General features: G+C 69.5%; 1 protein-coding gene across 2 annotated transcripts in view; it reads right to left on the bottom strand.

Moving 5' to 3' along the window:
• Positions 1 to 16,145, bottom strand: part of ASIC4 (acid sensing ion channel subunit family member 4) — a 75,942-nt gene that overhangs the window by 21,436 nt on the left and 38,361 nt on the right. Inside the window, exon 1 of one of the 2 annotated variants that reach the window (XM_059727586.1) lies at positions 11,848 to 12,659. The exons of the other annotated variant lie outside the window; for it this stretch is intronic. Within the exon in view, the coding sequence (XP_059583569.1) occupies positions 11,848 to 12,423 (576 nt within the window). The 5' untranslated portion in view covers positions 12,424 to 12,659. Of the gene's footprint in view, positions 1 to 11,847; positions 12,660 to 16,145 lie in introns of those variants that run through there. 2 annotated transcript variants of the gene reach the window in all.

Below are 16,145 nucleotides of genomic sequence, written 5' to 3'. Positions count from 1 at the left end.
CACACGGAGTCAGGGAGCCGGGAAGGACCTCCAGCCCTGCGGCTCCTTCTCCCCCAGCCGCCCCCCACCAGCACAGACAGGACCCAGACCTGGCCCCTCCAGGCCTGCAGCCACCGCTCAGGGCAGAGGCCGGTCCCTGGGGTCCCTGCCCGGGCGCTGGGGGTGTTGGTGGCGCTGGGCCGGGCTGGGAAGCGCTGAGCTGGCAGAGGCGGGCAGCGGAGCGTGGGGCGCAGCAGCCACGAGCGCGCCGGGGCCGCGGGGCCCATCTGCACGGGCAGGGATGTGCTGACGGCGCGCTGGCAGCCGGCTCCTGTCACAGCTCGGCGGCTTCGCACGGCGCCCGCGGGGCAGGGGGGCTGGGCCGGCAGCCGCACGCGGAGACGGGTGGGGGGCCGCTCCCAGGGCGCCCGGGATGGGGTGCAGGCCTCCACTCCTCCCCCCAGGCTCCAGCCGCTGCGGCCCTGGGCTCACCCTTGGCCCTGCTGCCCGCCAGGGCTGGGAACGTGGAGCGGGGCTGGCCCCTATCCGGGTTTAAGGGGCCAAACCCAGGTCAGTGCCCCCGAGCCAGCGGCAGCACGAGCAGGCTGGGCGACGGCACCAGCTGCCTGCCTGCCCCCGGCTCCGTGCCTCACGCTGGTCCCTGGCCCCGTGCCCAGCTCTGCCCAGGCACGGCTCTGCCACGGCCCTGACGTGAACTGGGCTCCAGCCCGTGGGAGGCGAGGGATGGAGCTGCCCAGCTGCACCCACCCCGTCGCTGCTCCCATGACAGCCCCCAGCGCGGGCGGGGATGGGGGAGCCATGGCCGGCAGGCAGGAGGGCACCGGGCACCTCGGACAGCCACTTTGCACCATGGCAGCGCCGGTCTTGGGCAACCCCCACGGCCTTCAGATCTGCGCCAAAGCAGTGCCTGGAGCCCCCTCCCCAGCACCGGCATCACGGAGCCAGCACGAACGTGTCCCCCCAAAGCCTGGGGCCCGGCAGCCACAGAGGGCTCGCCAGGACGCAGCCCACGCGCACCGACACTCGCACAGGCACAGCCCGGCCCGGGGGCCACAGCGTGTGGGAGCAAGGTAGCCCTGGACCTTTATGCCCAGCCTGGCAAGCCCTGGACATGGCTTAGCTGGGCCCTGCGCCCCCGGATGCCAGTGAGATGCTCTGGGACCGGTGGTGCACGGGTGGCAGCTCTGGGCCCCCACGTCCTCCGCAGGCGCTGGCGGGGCCCAGGCAGGCGCAGGAGGAGGCAGCGGATCGCGAGCAGAGATTCTGATCTGCAAACGCCGCTACTGAATCATCCTCCTTGGACAATATTTGCCCAGCGCCGGAGATGAAGTGGCGCAAGCGAGCAACGTGGGCCTGGCTCTCTGCCTGTGCTGCCGGGTGGCTGAGGAACTGGGGCCGGGGCAGGACTGAGCCCCGTGTGAACCCTGCAAGCAGAAGTTATCCTGTGCATGTGGCCGCCCAGATGCTTTTTGGCCTTGGTAGGGGCCTGCGAGGTGCCCACGCCCAGCACCTGAGAACGGGGCAGGTCCCTGCGAAACGGCACCACCCGGCAGGTTTGGGGCTTGCAGTGGGGCTGAGACCCATGTGCTCCTGGGACACAAAGCGCCCAGCGGACACGTATGCACATGCACATACCGACACGTATGCACACACCGTGACCAGAGCTGCCCAAGTCCCTGGGCCGTTTTACTCAGCATGTGCAAAGCGTGCCGCAAATGGGTCCCCGGCGGTCAGAGCTGCCTGCGGTCCCCACCCCCAACCCTCGGCAGCTCCTCGGCGGGCGGCCAGGCCAGAGCTGAGATATGGCTCCTGCCGGAGCAGCCGGGCGCGCGGCGTTATCAGCCCAGGGAGTTAATTAAGGTCATGTCAGGCGATAAGGGAACAGGATGTCGGAGGCGCGCGGGTGCGCGGGGGGGCCGCCGCACAAAAACTCCCTTTGAAGAGCAGCTCCCAGAGATCTGGCGGCGCAGACACGGATGCAGATGGGGTTGGGCCCAGGGGGCCACGGGACATAGGCACCACCGCGCCTGGGAGCCCCGGGACTCCCAGAGCTCCTGGCCGGCCCTGGGCCCAGCCTGCAGTTATCCCACATGGCCACGTGCCAGGGGTTGCACAGGGAGGAGTGAGGCAGCCCCTGCTGCTGGGGAGGGGCACATGTGTGTACACACCCATGCACCTGTCAGCATGCACACACACGTGCCTGCACCCCTGCACACAGGGCACATGCGCAATTCGAGGCCCAGGCCCTGGCCCTGGCACACCCGGGAGGCTCCACGAGCCCTGCACCCCTGGGGCCTCGAGAGCCGCCAACTGCGAACTGTGGCCTCCAGTTGGGGACGTGGCCCCGTCCTCTGCCCTGAGCCCCACTGGAGTCAGCGGCTGCCCGGAGGCAGCTGGGGCCAGAGCCCAAGCCCGGGCTGGGGCAGTGCATGCAGGCAGGAGGGAGCCGGGGGAGCCCTCCCCTCCCCCTGCCCGCAGCTGCCGGCTGTTCCTGGAGGGCGATTCTGCGCCGTCAGCAGCTCTGCGCCCAGCGCAGCTGCTCCCAGGGGCTGCATTGTCCCATCCCAGCCACTGAAGCAGCAAAGACAGATGCAGCTGCAGCCCCTCCTGCTCCTCGCCTCCCCCCTCCGGGCCCGGGCCTGCCGCAGGAGCCCAACGAGAAGCCTTGGCTGTGGGGCAGGAGGGAAGGGCACTGCCAGGGCTGGGGGGGCGCAGAGGGCTGCGTGTCAAGAGTGAGGGGCACCAGCAGGGCTGGGGGTAGGGGGGCTGCACTGCCCCTGCCCATGCTGCCGCCAGCCCCTCTCCTGCCTGCAGCGTGGGGCCACCCCACAGGCTGGGGGGGGCTGGACCGCGTGGCTGGTCACTCTCTCCGCAGCGCTGTCCGGCCCCGCGTGACAAATGCTAAGAGGCTGCCCGGCCGCACGCGTCTTCAGCCCATTGCTCAGAGCTGTCTCTGCTCCTGCCCGGGGCTGGCACTGACACCCTGCTGCTGCCAGGAGCAGCCTCAGCTCTGGGGGGGGCACGGCCCCTGCCCTCGGGGCTGGCGGGCGCGGGCCTGGGGGGTCGTGCTGCACTGCCGCTATCAGGACCCTGCCAGTCACAAGAGGCTTCCTGGGCTGGGCTGGTGCGGGGCTGCGGGTCGGGAGTGAGGGGCAGCGCAGGATGGAGGGGGCTGCAGGCCCAGGCACCCGAACACTGGCAGAGCGGGAAGGGGAGGACGGTGCTGAGCCGGGGGCCCTCTCCAGAGACGCCGGCTTTGCCCGGGGCAGCTCTCGCTGGGCACCTGCCCGTCACCCCGATCCCCGTGCCCGGCACGCGGCTGCCCCTCCCCTGCGCCAGCCCCAAGGGCTCGGGCTAATTGGGCCTGATGACAGGGCCACGGCGCTGATTGCAGCTCCCTGAACAGCGCGCGGGTCCCAATCAGCGCTGCGGCCCCCGGCGAGGTGGGCGCCGGGAATTAGACCGCTAACGAGCTGCGGCCTGGAGGGCCTGTGGCTGGCGATTAATCAGGGGCCTGGTGCAGGCAGGGCTCTCCTCCCCCACCCGCGGGGGGGCCAGGCCTGCCAGTCCCGCTCCCCCCGCCTGCCCTTGGGGAGCCAGCACCGAGGGTGGGGGCATGGCTGGGGCCTGAGCCTCAGTCCCAGTGTGGGGCCGGCAGAGAGCTGCAGGGTCGCATCCAGCCTGAGACAGGATCAGCCCCATTGGAGACCAACCCTGTGAGACCTCGGAGCCGCACGACACCGTCGCCCCGACACAGCCCTGGGCATCGCCCCTGCCCCTGCCCCTGCCCCCGGGATATGGGGGGCCACGGCCACCAACGTCCTGCTGCTGCCAGGGGGGTCAGCGGGCGCTGCAGAGCGCCCAGGCCCAGGCCGTGCCCCCACTGCAGAGGGAGGGGAAACCCCCCAGGCCAGGCCAGGCCAGGCCAGGCCAAGCAGGGGACAAATCCCTGCCTGCCTCCCAAGGCAGTGTGAGTGGGGGACAAGAGCCTATAGCCAGGGCCCTGCGGGGCTGAGTCCCAGCAGGAGCACTGGCACAGCCCAGGCACAGCACCTCTGGGGGGGCGAAAGGAAACCGGACCCGTGCAGCAACGGGAGGGGAACTCCCAGAGCGCTGCAGCCGCAGCCAGGAAACCCCAGACCCCCCCGCCCCCCGCCCCCCACTCTGCCTCGCAGCCAGGGCAGCCATGAGCACGTCGCCTCCTCCCGCTGCACAGCCAGAGCCCCTGGCCCCGCGTCCCCTCCAGGGCCGATCCCAGCCCCCAAACCTCCAGTCGCAACCAGGCCGGGCGCAGAGCTCTGCCTCGCTCTCTGCTGCTGAGCGCCATCCTCTCCAGCACCCCCGCGACGCTCAGCATCCCCCCCAGCCAGGGCTCCAGGAGGTTGGTGACAGCAGGACCAACCCCATCCTGCTGCCACCTCCTGCCGTTCCCTGCTTGGCTGGTCTGACCAGACCCCGTGGTCATGCGCCGGAGGCCAGGATCGGGTCCTTGCTGCAGCCGGGGGTACACACATGTGGACCCTGATGCTGGGGCGAGCCCCCGGATGCCCCAGGAGCAGAGCCATGGTGGGCAGCAGCTTTTCCTGGTACGCAGCTGGTGCACGAGCGAGCCAGCAGCCTCGGGAGAGGCGGTGACGTGGGGCCTGCGTGCATTTGTGACCGTCTCTGTGCCAGGACTGGCGCAGACCGAGACCGGGCAAACTGGCTCCTGCTGGGGGCCTGCAGGGTCCTGTCGGGGCTGGGTGCAGTGCCCCTCTCTCTGCCTTGGCCCCTCGGCTCCTGCCTGGCAAGGCCCCGGGTGCGCATGCGCGTGATGCTCCCTGCCCCTGAAGCCAGAGGTGCCGGCCCTGCCAGGCTCCAGCTAGCACCGGGTGCAGCCAGACCTGCCATGGCCTTCCTGACGGCGCTGGGGCCCAGTGGAGGCCTCGATCCGACTTCCCCAGCAGGGAAGGGCCCAGCCCAGCTCCGCCGTGGACCGAGGCCCATGGCCCAAGCCGGCGCCGGCGTCGCTCCCCAGGGTAGGCCAGTGCCTGTGCCCGTGTGCCGCGCAGCAGATGGTACCCAGAGCAGAGCAGGCACGGCCCGGCCTGCATGGGGCAGGCATTGCGTCCTACAGGCCCGTGTGCTGGGAGGACACATGCACACGCATGCACACACATGCACATGCAGGCACAGCTCTCCAGGTGCCTCTCAGCCTCGACTGGCCCCCAAGCCACCCTGGCTGAGCGCCCCTGGCAGGGGAGCGGGGTCCTGGGCCAGGCGGCCACCCTGCCCGCAGCGGGAGCCCCCCCGGTGCCGTGGCAGCCATGCAGCTCTTGGGCACGGGGGGAAATGGGTTTCTGGACAATTATTGTTTTTTCCACCTGACTGGCTGCAAACTTGTTAATTTTTTCCCTTCCGCGTGTGAACAGGGCGGACGGCAGCTGCATGTGAAATGACTGGCGGAGCGATGGGCGGCCCTGGCTGGCGCCCGCGCCCGCTCCCTCACGCCGCGGCCTTCTATAAATAAAGCCCGATATCTCATCAATGGCAGCACAGCCGAGCTTTATATAGTTGTCTTACATAAAACCGTCTCCCTTTATGGGCTCCAAACCGTTTGCGTCACTTAGTGCAGCTCTGTAAACCTCCCGTTCCCCCCACCCCACGGGAAGCCGGGGCGGGCACGCCGGGCACCGGGCACCCCGCACGGGGGTCTCCCCCGCCAGCACCAGGCAGCAGCCTCCTACTCCAGGGCTGTCACACGGCAGCTCCCCGCGTCCTCCATCGCAGCCCCGGGAGCCCTGGCACCACGCCGGCAGGCACCGGCAGGCACGGAGACTCGCCTGCGTCAGCACCCGGGGAACCTGGGTCCCTGCCAGCGCCGGCTCTGCCCTCGGCCGGCAGGGCCCCGGAGCCCCGCCACCTGCCATGGGGGGACCCAGCTGCAGGGGGCTGGGTGGGAGCAGGGAATCCCCCCTCGCCCCCGGCTATATCAGCCCCAGCCGGCACGGGGCGTTGCAGCTGGTGGCTCCTGGCCCCGGAGGGGCCACGCTAGCCCCCGTTATCCACGCGGGGCACTGACCCTGAAGCCTAACGACAACGGGGCGGCTGCCACGGAACGACGGTGGGGCTCTGGGACCCGGGCTCCTGACTTGCCACGTGCACCGAACCAGCGTCAGCTCCACGGCGCCGGCTCCCACCCACACCCGAGACCCGGGCGCGTAGATGCCATGGCGTGGGCCAGGAGCAGGAGGGGCGACAGAGCCAGGCCTGACCCCCCGAGACCCGGGCCAGTGCCTGCAGGCAGAGCAGCCCTGACCACACTGCAGCCAACTGAGTCGCCCCACGGAGAGCCCCACCTAGGCCACAGCCAATCACATTGCCCCAGGGAGAACCCCCCGCCCACAGTGCAGCCAATCATGTTGCCCCACAGAGAGCACCACCACTGCAGCCAACCACGCTGCACCAGGAACAGTCCCACGCAGGCTTGGCCAATTGCTCGTCACCCATGCCATGAGCCCTGTGGTGCCAGTCCATGAGACTGCCCTCCCCACAGCCAATCACGCTGCCCCGCAGAGAGCGCCGCCTGGGCCATGACCAATCACATCACCCCACCATGACCCACAGGGTGCAACCACCCCACAATCACGTTACGCCTAAGCAAGCACCCTTTTGGCCATAGCAACATGGCCCCCTCACATCCTCCCACGGCGCAACCCCCCACGCTGCGGCCAATCGCACGGGCCCACCGTGAGCCCCCCGCACACCGCAGCCAATCGTGTCCTCCCACGGCAAGGCTCCCCTGTGCCATGGCCAATTAGAGGCTGCTGCAGCCAGCCTCCCCCGCATGCTGCGGCCAATCGGTGCCTCCCGTGGGGATCCCCCCTGCTGTGCCGCAGCCAACCGCATCGCCAGGCAGCGCGCTTCCCCGCACCGCGGCCGATGAGATTAGCTGGGTGCTGCGGGCGATGCAGGCCTGGCGCGGGAGACATCTCTGCTGCTGCTGCGGACAAGGCCACGGCCAACCCTCCTGGCACAGCCACGGCAGGGCCACGGGCAGAGCGGCCTCCGGTCAGCCCCCACCGCCCCACAGCCTGGCTGGAGGGGGCGAGGGGGGAGCCACAGCCCCTGGGGCAGCATCCCAGAGCCAGCCACGGCCACGGCCACGGCCACGGCCACGGTGCTGGAGAAGCCAGTCAAGGCCCTGGCAGCGCGGTGCTCCTGGCCCGCTCCCCACCGGTATCACCGACAGGCTTATTAAGTGTGTGATATTAAATTACCCAGATAAGAGCGTAAGAGCTTTTAAAGTCAATTCATTAAATATAATTATGAAGAGAGCTTTTTCATGCTCGCCGTGATCCGATCTCAATCAGCGCCGCGGTGGGGAAGCCGGCGGCTCCTCCCGCACCGCTGCTCCCCCGCCGCGCCCGCCCCCGCCCCCGCCCACGCCCCCGCCCGGCACCGGGGACCAGGGCACGTGCCGGGCACAGGGGCTGCTGTGTCGCTGACAGCCCACCCCCACCCCTGCTGGGCCAGCCGGTGCCCCCCACTCCCGACCTGCAGCCCCTGCTCCCCCCGCCCTGCTGGTGCCCCCCACTCCCAACCCACAGCCCCTGCCCCCAGCCCTGCCGGTGCCCCCCACTCCCGACCCACAGCCCCTGCTCCCACAGCCCTGCCGGTGCCCCTCACTCCTGACCCGACTTCGCACCCACACCAGGCCCCACGTGCCAACCAGGCCCGTGCGCCCCCGCCTCCCCCTGCCGAGCCACGAGGCCTCTTGTCAGAGTTAATGATCCTTCCGCTCTCCCGGGCCGGGGGGGGGGGGGGGGGCTTTCCATCCACTCCCACATTAATTAGCGGCTCCTTGGGAACGATTAATCTCTGTCAGCACGGTCAGGGAACCTGGCCAAGCTGTGCCGGCCCCACGGCCACGTCCTGGTGGCTCCGTGCTGGCCCCAAGCAACAGGATACAAGGGCCTGAGCGAGGAGGCCTCGGCCTCCAGGGCAGACAGACAGACCCTGGGCCTGCGGGCTGGCCAGGGCTCGAGCATGCACTGGGCTCCCATGGCACCAGCCCGGAGGGTCCGATCCAGCCTGCCCAGCACAGCCGGCCCCATGCCTCCGCCACGCTGCCTGCCTGCCAGGGGGTCCTCGCACCACCGCGCTTGTGGGTCCCATCCCGGGTCCACGGCACGTGCCCTGCAGCAGCGGCTGGTGGGAGCCGCAGCCGCTGGGAGCTGCTGGACCAACATTTATTTTTAGACGTGAACGGTATAAATTAGCATTTCTCGCTGGATGAAGCAGCAGGAATTGTGTAAAATTAAATGGCAATGGATCGCATTAAAATCCCCTGTTTCTGGCACGTGCCGATCTTGGAGCCAGCCTCGGGCTGAGGGGCAGAGCCTGCGGGAGCGCCCAGCACAGCACGGGGTGGGCGCAAGGGGTGAGGACCCAGGAGCTGGCGGGACGGTGCAGCCAGTGCCCTTCCTCCCTGACGCGGCACCGGGCACTGGGGGGACAGCACCTGCACCTCTGCTACCCGGGGCAAGGCCGGGGCTACGCACCAGCAGGACTCTGCAGACCACAGCTCTGCCGCAGCAGGGGAGAGCGGGGGGACATCACCGCAAGCCCCTGCGCCAAAGCGTCCCTGGAAGAGCAGCTTCCATGGCCCTGGCGCTTGCAGCCACAACCTGTCCGGCCTCCCTGCGGCCCAGCAGTCGCAGCCTGGAGTCCCTGGGCTCAGAGCGCATCCTGCCAGCTCCCGCACCAACCGGCAGAGGGGCTGCGTGTGATGCTTTGCACCCTCAAGCGCCCCTCGCCATGCTGCCCCTGTCGGGCAGGCACCGTGGGGCACCAGGGGCAGCTGGAGGTGGAGGCAGCCCAGGGATTCGGAGCGGCAAGTCCAGCAGCCCGCCAGTGCCTGCTGACGCTGCCAGTGACCCCGTTCCCTCGTGGGCCCTGGCAGAGGCGGCGAAGGCGCAGCGGGGCTCAGCATGGGCAGCAAGCAGTTAAGGCAACGTGCCGGGGCCCTGGGCAGGCCTGAGAGCCCCCGTGCATGTGGTTCCCCGCAACTGGCCCCTCCCCAGCGCACCACGCGTGGCGGCGTCCCCAGCTGCCAGCAGCTGCCACGGCTCCGCGGTGGGGCGGGGGAGTTGCGTACCCAGGGTAAAAATAGGCTGAAAATGTGACATTTATCAAGCAGGATCCTGGCGGAAAGGTCAGAGCCAGTCCCTGGTGCTGATTGCATGGGGGGACCCGCAGCCAATGCACAGGAGGGTGTGGGGGGCAGCCAGGTCGCTGCCAGCTCCACGCAGGAGCTCCCCTGGCCTCCCTGGCACCGGGCTCAGTGCTGCCCTGGCCTGGAGCCTGCCAGCACCCCGCACAGCTCTGCTCCCTGGTAGGCCGGGGTTCCCCCCCCACCGCCATGTCACCTCTATACTCCCCATGTCGGCAGCCCAGCCCACGCGGTGCCACCCCTCGCCCTCCGCAGCTTGGGCTTTCCCAGGACAGAGGCTGCCAGGGCCTGTTCACCAGACCCCCCATGCACGCCCCCTTTGCCAGCCTGCTCTTCCCTGCAGGCTTGGGCTCCCCTGCTCCACTGGTGCCCCTCATTCCCAACCAGCAGCCCTCTGCCCCCGGCCCAGCTCTGCCAGTGCCCCTCGCTCCTGACCCCAACCATGTCCATGCTTTGTACTGGAGACAGCCCTTGGGCTGGGCTGGGCTGGGACAGTGTCCAGAGCGGCTGCTGGCACTGGCACGGGGCAGAGGCTGGAGCCCAGCAAACAGACCCAGGAGTCGAAGGCTTCAGCCGCCCCTGCCTCTGGCTCTGGGGGAGCGCTGCTGGCTCTCAGCCCCCACAGGACAGCCCCCCAGACACGCAGCAGGTGCCAGCCGGGACAAGGCGCAGGAAGGGACAGGAGTGACTGCATTTCCCCCCGCCTGCCGTCCTGCTGGCAGTGCATGCAGGGTCGGGGTCACGCCCCACAACAGCCCCACAAGCCCCAACACGGGCCATGGCCACCAACTCGCCTGTGGCACCTTAGCCGGGCTGGGGCATCAAGACCCCTGCCTGGCAGCATCCCCCAGTGCAAGTGCAGGGCCTGCCCCCCCTGCCCGCGATGCAACCCCACTGCCCATGCCAGGGGTCGGGTGTGAGGGCCGGGCATGGCTGCAGGAGCCGGGCTGCGTGCATGCTGTCCCGGCCGCCCGGGAGATTTACGGCCCAGCTGGGCTTTACTGCACAGAAGATGCTTACGCTGGGGATTTTTTCCCCCATCGTTTCTTCATTTGCCATCCCATAAAGAGTGCGGGCTCACAGCGCCGGGCGAGGGATCATTTGCCACTCTCAGCTCTTACTTAACACAGCCTCGTGGAAGATCCATCATTCGTGCCATGTGCTCAGGAGCAGCTCCTGGGGCAGCCTCAGGCTCCCACCCCTGCAGGATCGGGCTCCTGCCCAGTGGGTGCAGGTTGGGGATGGGTCCTGGCGCTGAGCAGCTACAGCCTCGGGGCGACAGAGCCTGCTCCACGCTCCGCCACCCTGCTGCAGGCCGCCCCAGACTCACGCGCCGTCCCAGGGGCCGTGGCCAGGACACAGGAGAGTCCAGGGGCCACGTGCTGCAGCTGGGACATGTCGGAGTCCAGGAGCCCCTGCACCGTGGCTGGGATGCGCTGGAGCCTGCTGCAGGGGGTGAACGGGCCAGGAAAGGAGGCAGGGAAATCCCCTCTTGGCCTGCTGCCCCGGCCACCCCAGCGCCTCCAGGCTCACCCCATGGGGCCGCCCCTGCCTGGTAGCCCCGTGCCAGCCACGGGTCCTGACATGCAGAATCAAACAGCAGAACCCCCTGGTACAACACAGCAATGACCTGCCCCCTTGGCCGTAGGGTGGACACCTGCCCCTCTGTGCCCCACACCCCATATCAGGCAGCCGCCCCAGGCCCCGAGGACGTGGCACTGCCTGGGAGGCACCCGTGCCATGGAGGACCCCTCATGTCGCTCGGTGCTGCAGGAGACCTGTGCCCAGCCCCATGGTGCCCGGCCGTGGAGTCCACTTTGCAGGAGGGGGGGCTAGCAAAGCCCCCAGGGCCCAATGGCGCCAGGACGGGCCGAGCTTGCTGCTCGGGGAGGACGAGCGCCCGCGGCAGCCGCAGGAGAGCGGTGGCTCATTTCCACAGTCATTACAGCCCCGGGAGAGGGTCCCATCAGGTATTCCGTCCGCTCAGCACATCGATTTCCCCAGCCGCAGCGGGGACCGGCGCTTACAGGCTCAGGATTGGAGGCAGCTCCACGCTCGTGCTTACGCCGCTCGGCAGGGAGCCCCACGGACGCAGGCGGACGGACACACGGACCCCAGCCGGGGTGAGGACAAGCAGAGCGGGGGGGACATGCACACAGAGCAGCACAGGTCAGGGCACACGCAGCACGAGTGTGCATGTGTGTGTGCGATGCTGCAACCCCTCTCAGAGTCCCTTACGCACGCGCGCGTGCACATGCTCCCCTGCTTCCCCCAAGGGGGTAGGAGCTTCCCCCACACATGCTTGGCCCTGCAGGCTCCTGCGCGGGGCCCTGTCCAGCTGGACAGCTCAGAGCAAAGCGGGGCAATGCGCCAGGACCCCTTGTATGCACCCGGTCCATGGCCGGCATCCCCAGCCCAGCTCACAAGCCCCGTGGCCAGGGAGGCGCTGGCAGCCTTTGCCCCTGAGCCCCAGCACTGGCCACCCCGGGAGATCTCCCTCGGTGCCAAACTTGGAGGGAAACTCGAACACAGAGATGCAAACTCCAGCAGCAGTTGCCAGCTGGGAGCCGAGCTCAGCCCAGGGCAGCCCCCGGGGCTGAGAGCCGGGCTGCAGCCCCGGGCCGAGTACTCACCACGGTGAAGTCGTGGGCCGAGCAGTTCTCACCGCTGAAGTTGCAGCTCTTGAGCATGTCGTGCAGCTGGTGCCCGGTGCGGTTGACGATGTCGGCCATGTCGGGGTCGGGGTAGAGCAGGTCGGCGGCCTTGTGGCCGTCGCGGTCCTTCGGTGGCAGCCCTGTCATGTTGGCCAGGTGGAAGATGTCGGCGTCGGTGAGCGCCGAGTGCCGGAAGCGGTTGATGTTGCAGAGGGTGACGGCGGGGAACACCATCTCCCGGATGGCCTCCTCGTCCAGCGCCGTGACGCGCGGGTGCTCCAGGTACAGCAGTGCCGACTTGGCCGCCTGGTACAGGAAGAAGGCCAGCGAGGCCAGGAAGGCCAGTGCCCAGAGGCTCTGCCGCACGCCCAGGCGCCCTGACCTGCAGATGTGGCCGAGGCCGTGCAGGGTGCTGGTGCCGGCGAAGGTGGCCAGGTCGCGGGAGCGCGGGCGCCCGGGCTCCTCCAGCAGGCTCTCCCGGTCGCCTTCCTCCTCCTCCTTCTGCTTCTCATCCTCCTCGGCAAATTTGATTTTGCAAACGATCTCGATCGGCATCTGCCCGGCGCGGGCGGCGCGCCCCGCCAGCGGGCTGCCCCGGCCTGCCTGGGGACCCGGGAGCGGGGCCGCGAGCCGGGGCCGGGGCCGGGGCAGCGCAGCCCCGCGGGGTCCGGGCCGGGCGCTCGGTGCCGGCGGCCGCTCCCGCTCGCGCGGCTCCGGAGCCTCCTTCTCTGCTCGGCTCCGGCTGTCAGCGCCCCGCGCCGCCGGCTCGGCTCGCCTGCCCCTGCCCCTGCCCCTGCCCCTGCCCCTGCTCCTGCCCCTGCCCCTGCCTCCTGCCCCTGCCCCTGCCTCCGCCCCGGGCCGGGGTGCTGCGCGATGCGCCGCGCTCGCCCGGCGCCGGGACCGCCCCGACTCCGCCACAGACACTTGTTTGAATGGTCGGAGCGGCGGAGCCCGCCGAGGAGGAGGCGGCGGACAGAGCCCGCCCCCGCCGCCCCGCTCCGCTCCGCTCCGGGGACCGGCCCCGCTGCGCTCCGCTCCCCGCCTCCCGCCCGGCCCGGCCCGGCCCCGCGCTCCCAAAGTTGGAGGCGGCCCCGGTGCGGGTCGCGCGGCGCCGAGGCGAGCGGTACCGCGCGGGGGATCCGCTCCCGGGGGCCGGGCCGGGCCGGGGCCGTGCACGTACCGACCGGCCCGGGGCGGCTGTCGGGGCGCGGGAGCGGGAGCAGCGGGCGGGGGGCTCCGCCATCCACCGCCCGCCCGCTCCGCTCCGCTCCCAGCGCCGCCCGCCCGCCCTGCTCTTGCCTTGCAGGCAGCTCCAGCCCGCTCCCCCGGCTCCTGCCAAGTGGGACCAGGGCCGGGAAACGCAGCAGATGCAGCTGGGCCTGGACGGGGGCCAAGGACCCGCGCCTGCGCCCCGGCCGAGCCCGCTGCAGCCCCCGACCCCGACCCCGACCCCGAGGGGGGCAGCTGCTGTGCGGTCCGCGGGGGTTGGAGAAGCGCAGGGGGACCCTGAAACCACCAGCCCTGGCGCCCACGGACCGGGACCACGGGCACTGAGCAGCCCCTGCTCTGGAGCAGTGCCCCACGTGCCTGCCGTGCCGGACACGCATGGTGGAGCCCGACCGTGCCCCAGCGAGTGCCCATGAGCCCGGGAAGGCTCCCTGGCACATCCCAGTGCTCGCAGCCCGGCTGGCCAAAGCCCCTGGGCGCTCGCCAGCCCTGCAGGGTGGCACCGCACCCCCTGCCAGCCCACTGGCCCCCACGTAGCACAGAGCTCCCTCCCAGGCTGCTGCCCGTGCACCCAGGATGCAGTCACAGAGGTGGTGTGGGGCCTGTCATCTGCCTCCCAGCCGGAGTCTGCGTCCCACCGGGATGCTATCGGTGACCAACTGTGACCTCCAACCTGCAGCCGCCACTTGTTCCCGGCAGCTGTGCCCCTCGCAGCACCTGAGCCTGCTGCCCGTGGCCTCCAGGCAGGACAGAGCAGGGGGGAGTCAAGCCCCCACCTGCCCCTCTGCATGGGGAGCTGGGCACTCAGCCCTGCCCCACGGCTATGGGTTAGGCCTGGCTACGGACCAACAGGACCCAGCCTGGGCGACCCCCCAGCGGCCTCAGCGTGTCCTGAAGCGGCCCCAACTCTGGGCCCGGAGAGCATCTTGCATCTTCCCATCGATCCACCGGCGCGCGTGTCCCTGCCCCCACATGGGTCAATACGCTCCATCGGCCGTCTCCACGGGGAGCAGCGCTGCCCCCGCCCTGCGCGCGCTGGCCTGGGGGGCCCAGGACAGGAGGCACAGCGCCACGGCCCCCTGCCAAGAGCACAGGGCCTGATCCTGCCATCACTCGGGGAAGGTGGGAGGGCTGCAGACGTGGGTGGGAGTGGCCTGATCCTGCTGGGAGCTGCGATGGTGCTGAGCCCCCAGCCTGGCAGCCTCTGGAGAGGCAATGTGCAATTGCCCTCAAAATGCCCTGAGCCCTGGACGGTGAAGGAGAAGCTGTGTGGGGCTGGCAACACCAAGGTGCAGGGCAGCCCCAGGGTTGCTGCCCCTGCCCCAGCACCGACCCCTGCCCGCCTCCCCCCCATCTGTATGCGCTGGGGCCAAGAGCAGGACCCGGGGCACAGCGCGCATCATGGCAGGATACAACCCCACTGACCGTGTTCCTGGCATGCATCACTGCTACATGCACCGCTGCTACATGCATCACCACTGCATCACAGCATGCATCACATGGGTATGTATCACTCTCACACGCATCTGCTGCACGTGGCATCATGGCACACATCACTGCTGCCTCACCACTGCACACATCACTGCCACAAGCATCACTGCTGCATACGTCACCGCTGCACTGCATGCGGCCTGGGCTACACAGGCAAGGGAGCAGCTGACCCGTGCAGAGAGGCTGCCCTGCAGTCACTATGGGAAGGCATAAGAGCACGCGTGTCCTCGCATGCCAGCCAGGCACAGACACTTGTACACGTGCACGCTTGCATGTGCTCACAGACAACGGCAGACAAGCCACACAGGGTAAGAAAGCTCCCAGTGCAGAGCCATGCTTCAGTGACCCTCCCCAGGGTCCTGCAGGGAGGGTCTGGGCCAGGGACCCCCCCACGTCACCCAGGGCCAAGGATGTGGGGAGCAGGGGGCCGGGGCACAGCAGGAGCAGCGAGGCTGGGAGCAGGGGCAGTGGAAATCCCTGCGCTGGGCAGTGTGGGGAGGAGGTGCTGGGCGCTGGCCGTGACTGGCACCTAAGGCAGCACGGATGATTTAGCCAGGGCTGCCTGAATTATTCAGGCGCATTATGGAGAGCGGTAAACGAATAGCAGGCCCCAGGGGCCAGCACCACTGAGATGCAGCCACAGTTGCAGCCGCAGCGCGCCTCGCTGCCTCCGCACTCCCGGTACCCCCGGGCACTGCCCAGCTGGCACTGGGCTCGTGCAGATGGAGGAGCAGACACCCCTCATGCTACCAGGCCTGGAAGCCTGGAGTGAGCCCCTCCGGTTCCCTGGCGCCATGAGGGCATGTGCTGAGGGCTGGACCGCTCCAGCAGCTGACTGCACCCAGGCCTGGTTCTGGGGCCGGCCCTGGGCTTGGCTCAGCCCTCGCTGTGCCCTGCAGCCTCTGGCTCAGGCCCTGCCCCCTGCCCCCCTGCGAGCTTCCCCCCTTCCCATCCTGCTGTCAGGAGTCACCTGAGGTCTGTGCTAGCTGGTAGAGAGATGCACACGCATACCCCCAGAACCGGCAGCCGTGCCAGCCCCGTGAGGTCAGGTTGGTCACACCGATGGCCAGTAACGGGCAGCTTGGAGCCACAGGCCAGCACGGGTCACTGGCAGTCACTGACCCAGGCCACGTGTTGGCTGGCAGGCATAAAGGCCAGCTCCCCCTGCTCCCTGCGCCTGCTCCAGAGCCTGCAGCCCAGAGGCAGGGACGGAACGGGTGGCAGCCTGCAGCCAAGCTCCCCTTGGGACATGGCCGCAAGCAGGGTAATCTGCTTTGCTCCTCTCTGGGGTTGGTGCATGCAGTGTCCCCAGCTCTGGAGGGTGCTCCAGGGCTGCAGTGCATGGAGCACCAGGACTGGAGCCTCTGCCCTGATCCTTCATGGAAGGGCTGGGGGGATCTACCTGAGCAGGCCCACTCCGGAGCTGGCCGGGACCCTTCTCTCCAGGCACGCCACCCCCAAGCCAGGCCCCAGCAGGCCTGGAGAGCCCTGCCCAGCGGCACCTCCCTGGGCAGAGCTGTGGATGGAGCTGTCTGAGTCCCAGAGACCGCGGGTGGGGG

The sequence above is a fragment of the Alligator mississippiensis genome, chromosome 4 (genome assembly GCF_030867095.1).
Source record: "Alligator mississippiensis isolate rAllMis1 chromosome 4, rAllMis1, whole genome shotgun sequence".
Classification (NCBI taxonomy): Eukaryota; Metazoa; Chordata; order Crocodylia; family Alligatoridae; genus Alligator; species Alligator mississippiensis.
Note: the sequence above shows the minus strand (reverse complement) of the source record. Positions and strands in the feature narration are given on the sequence as shown.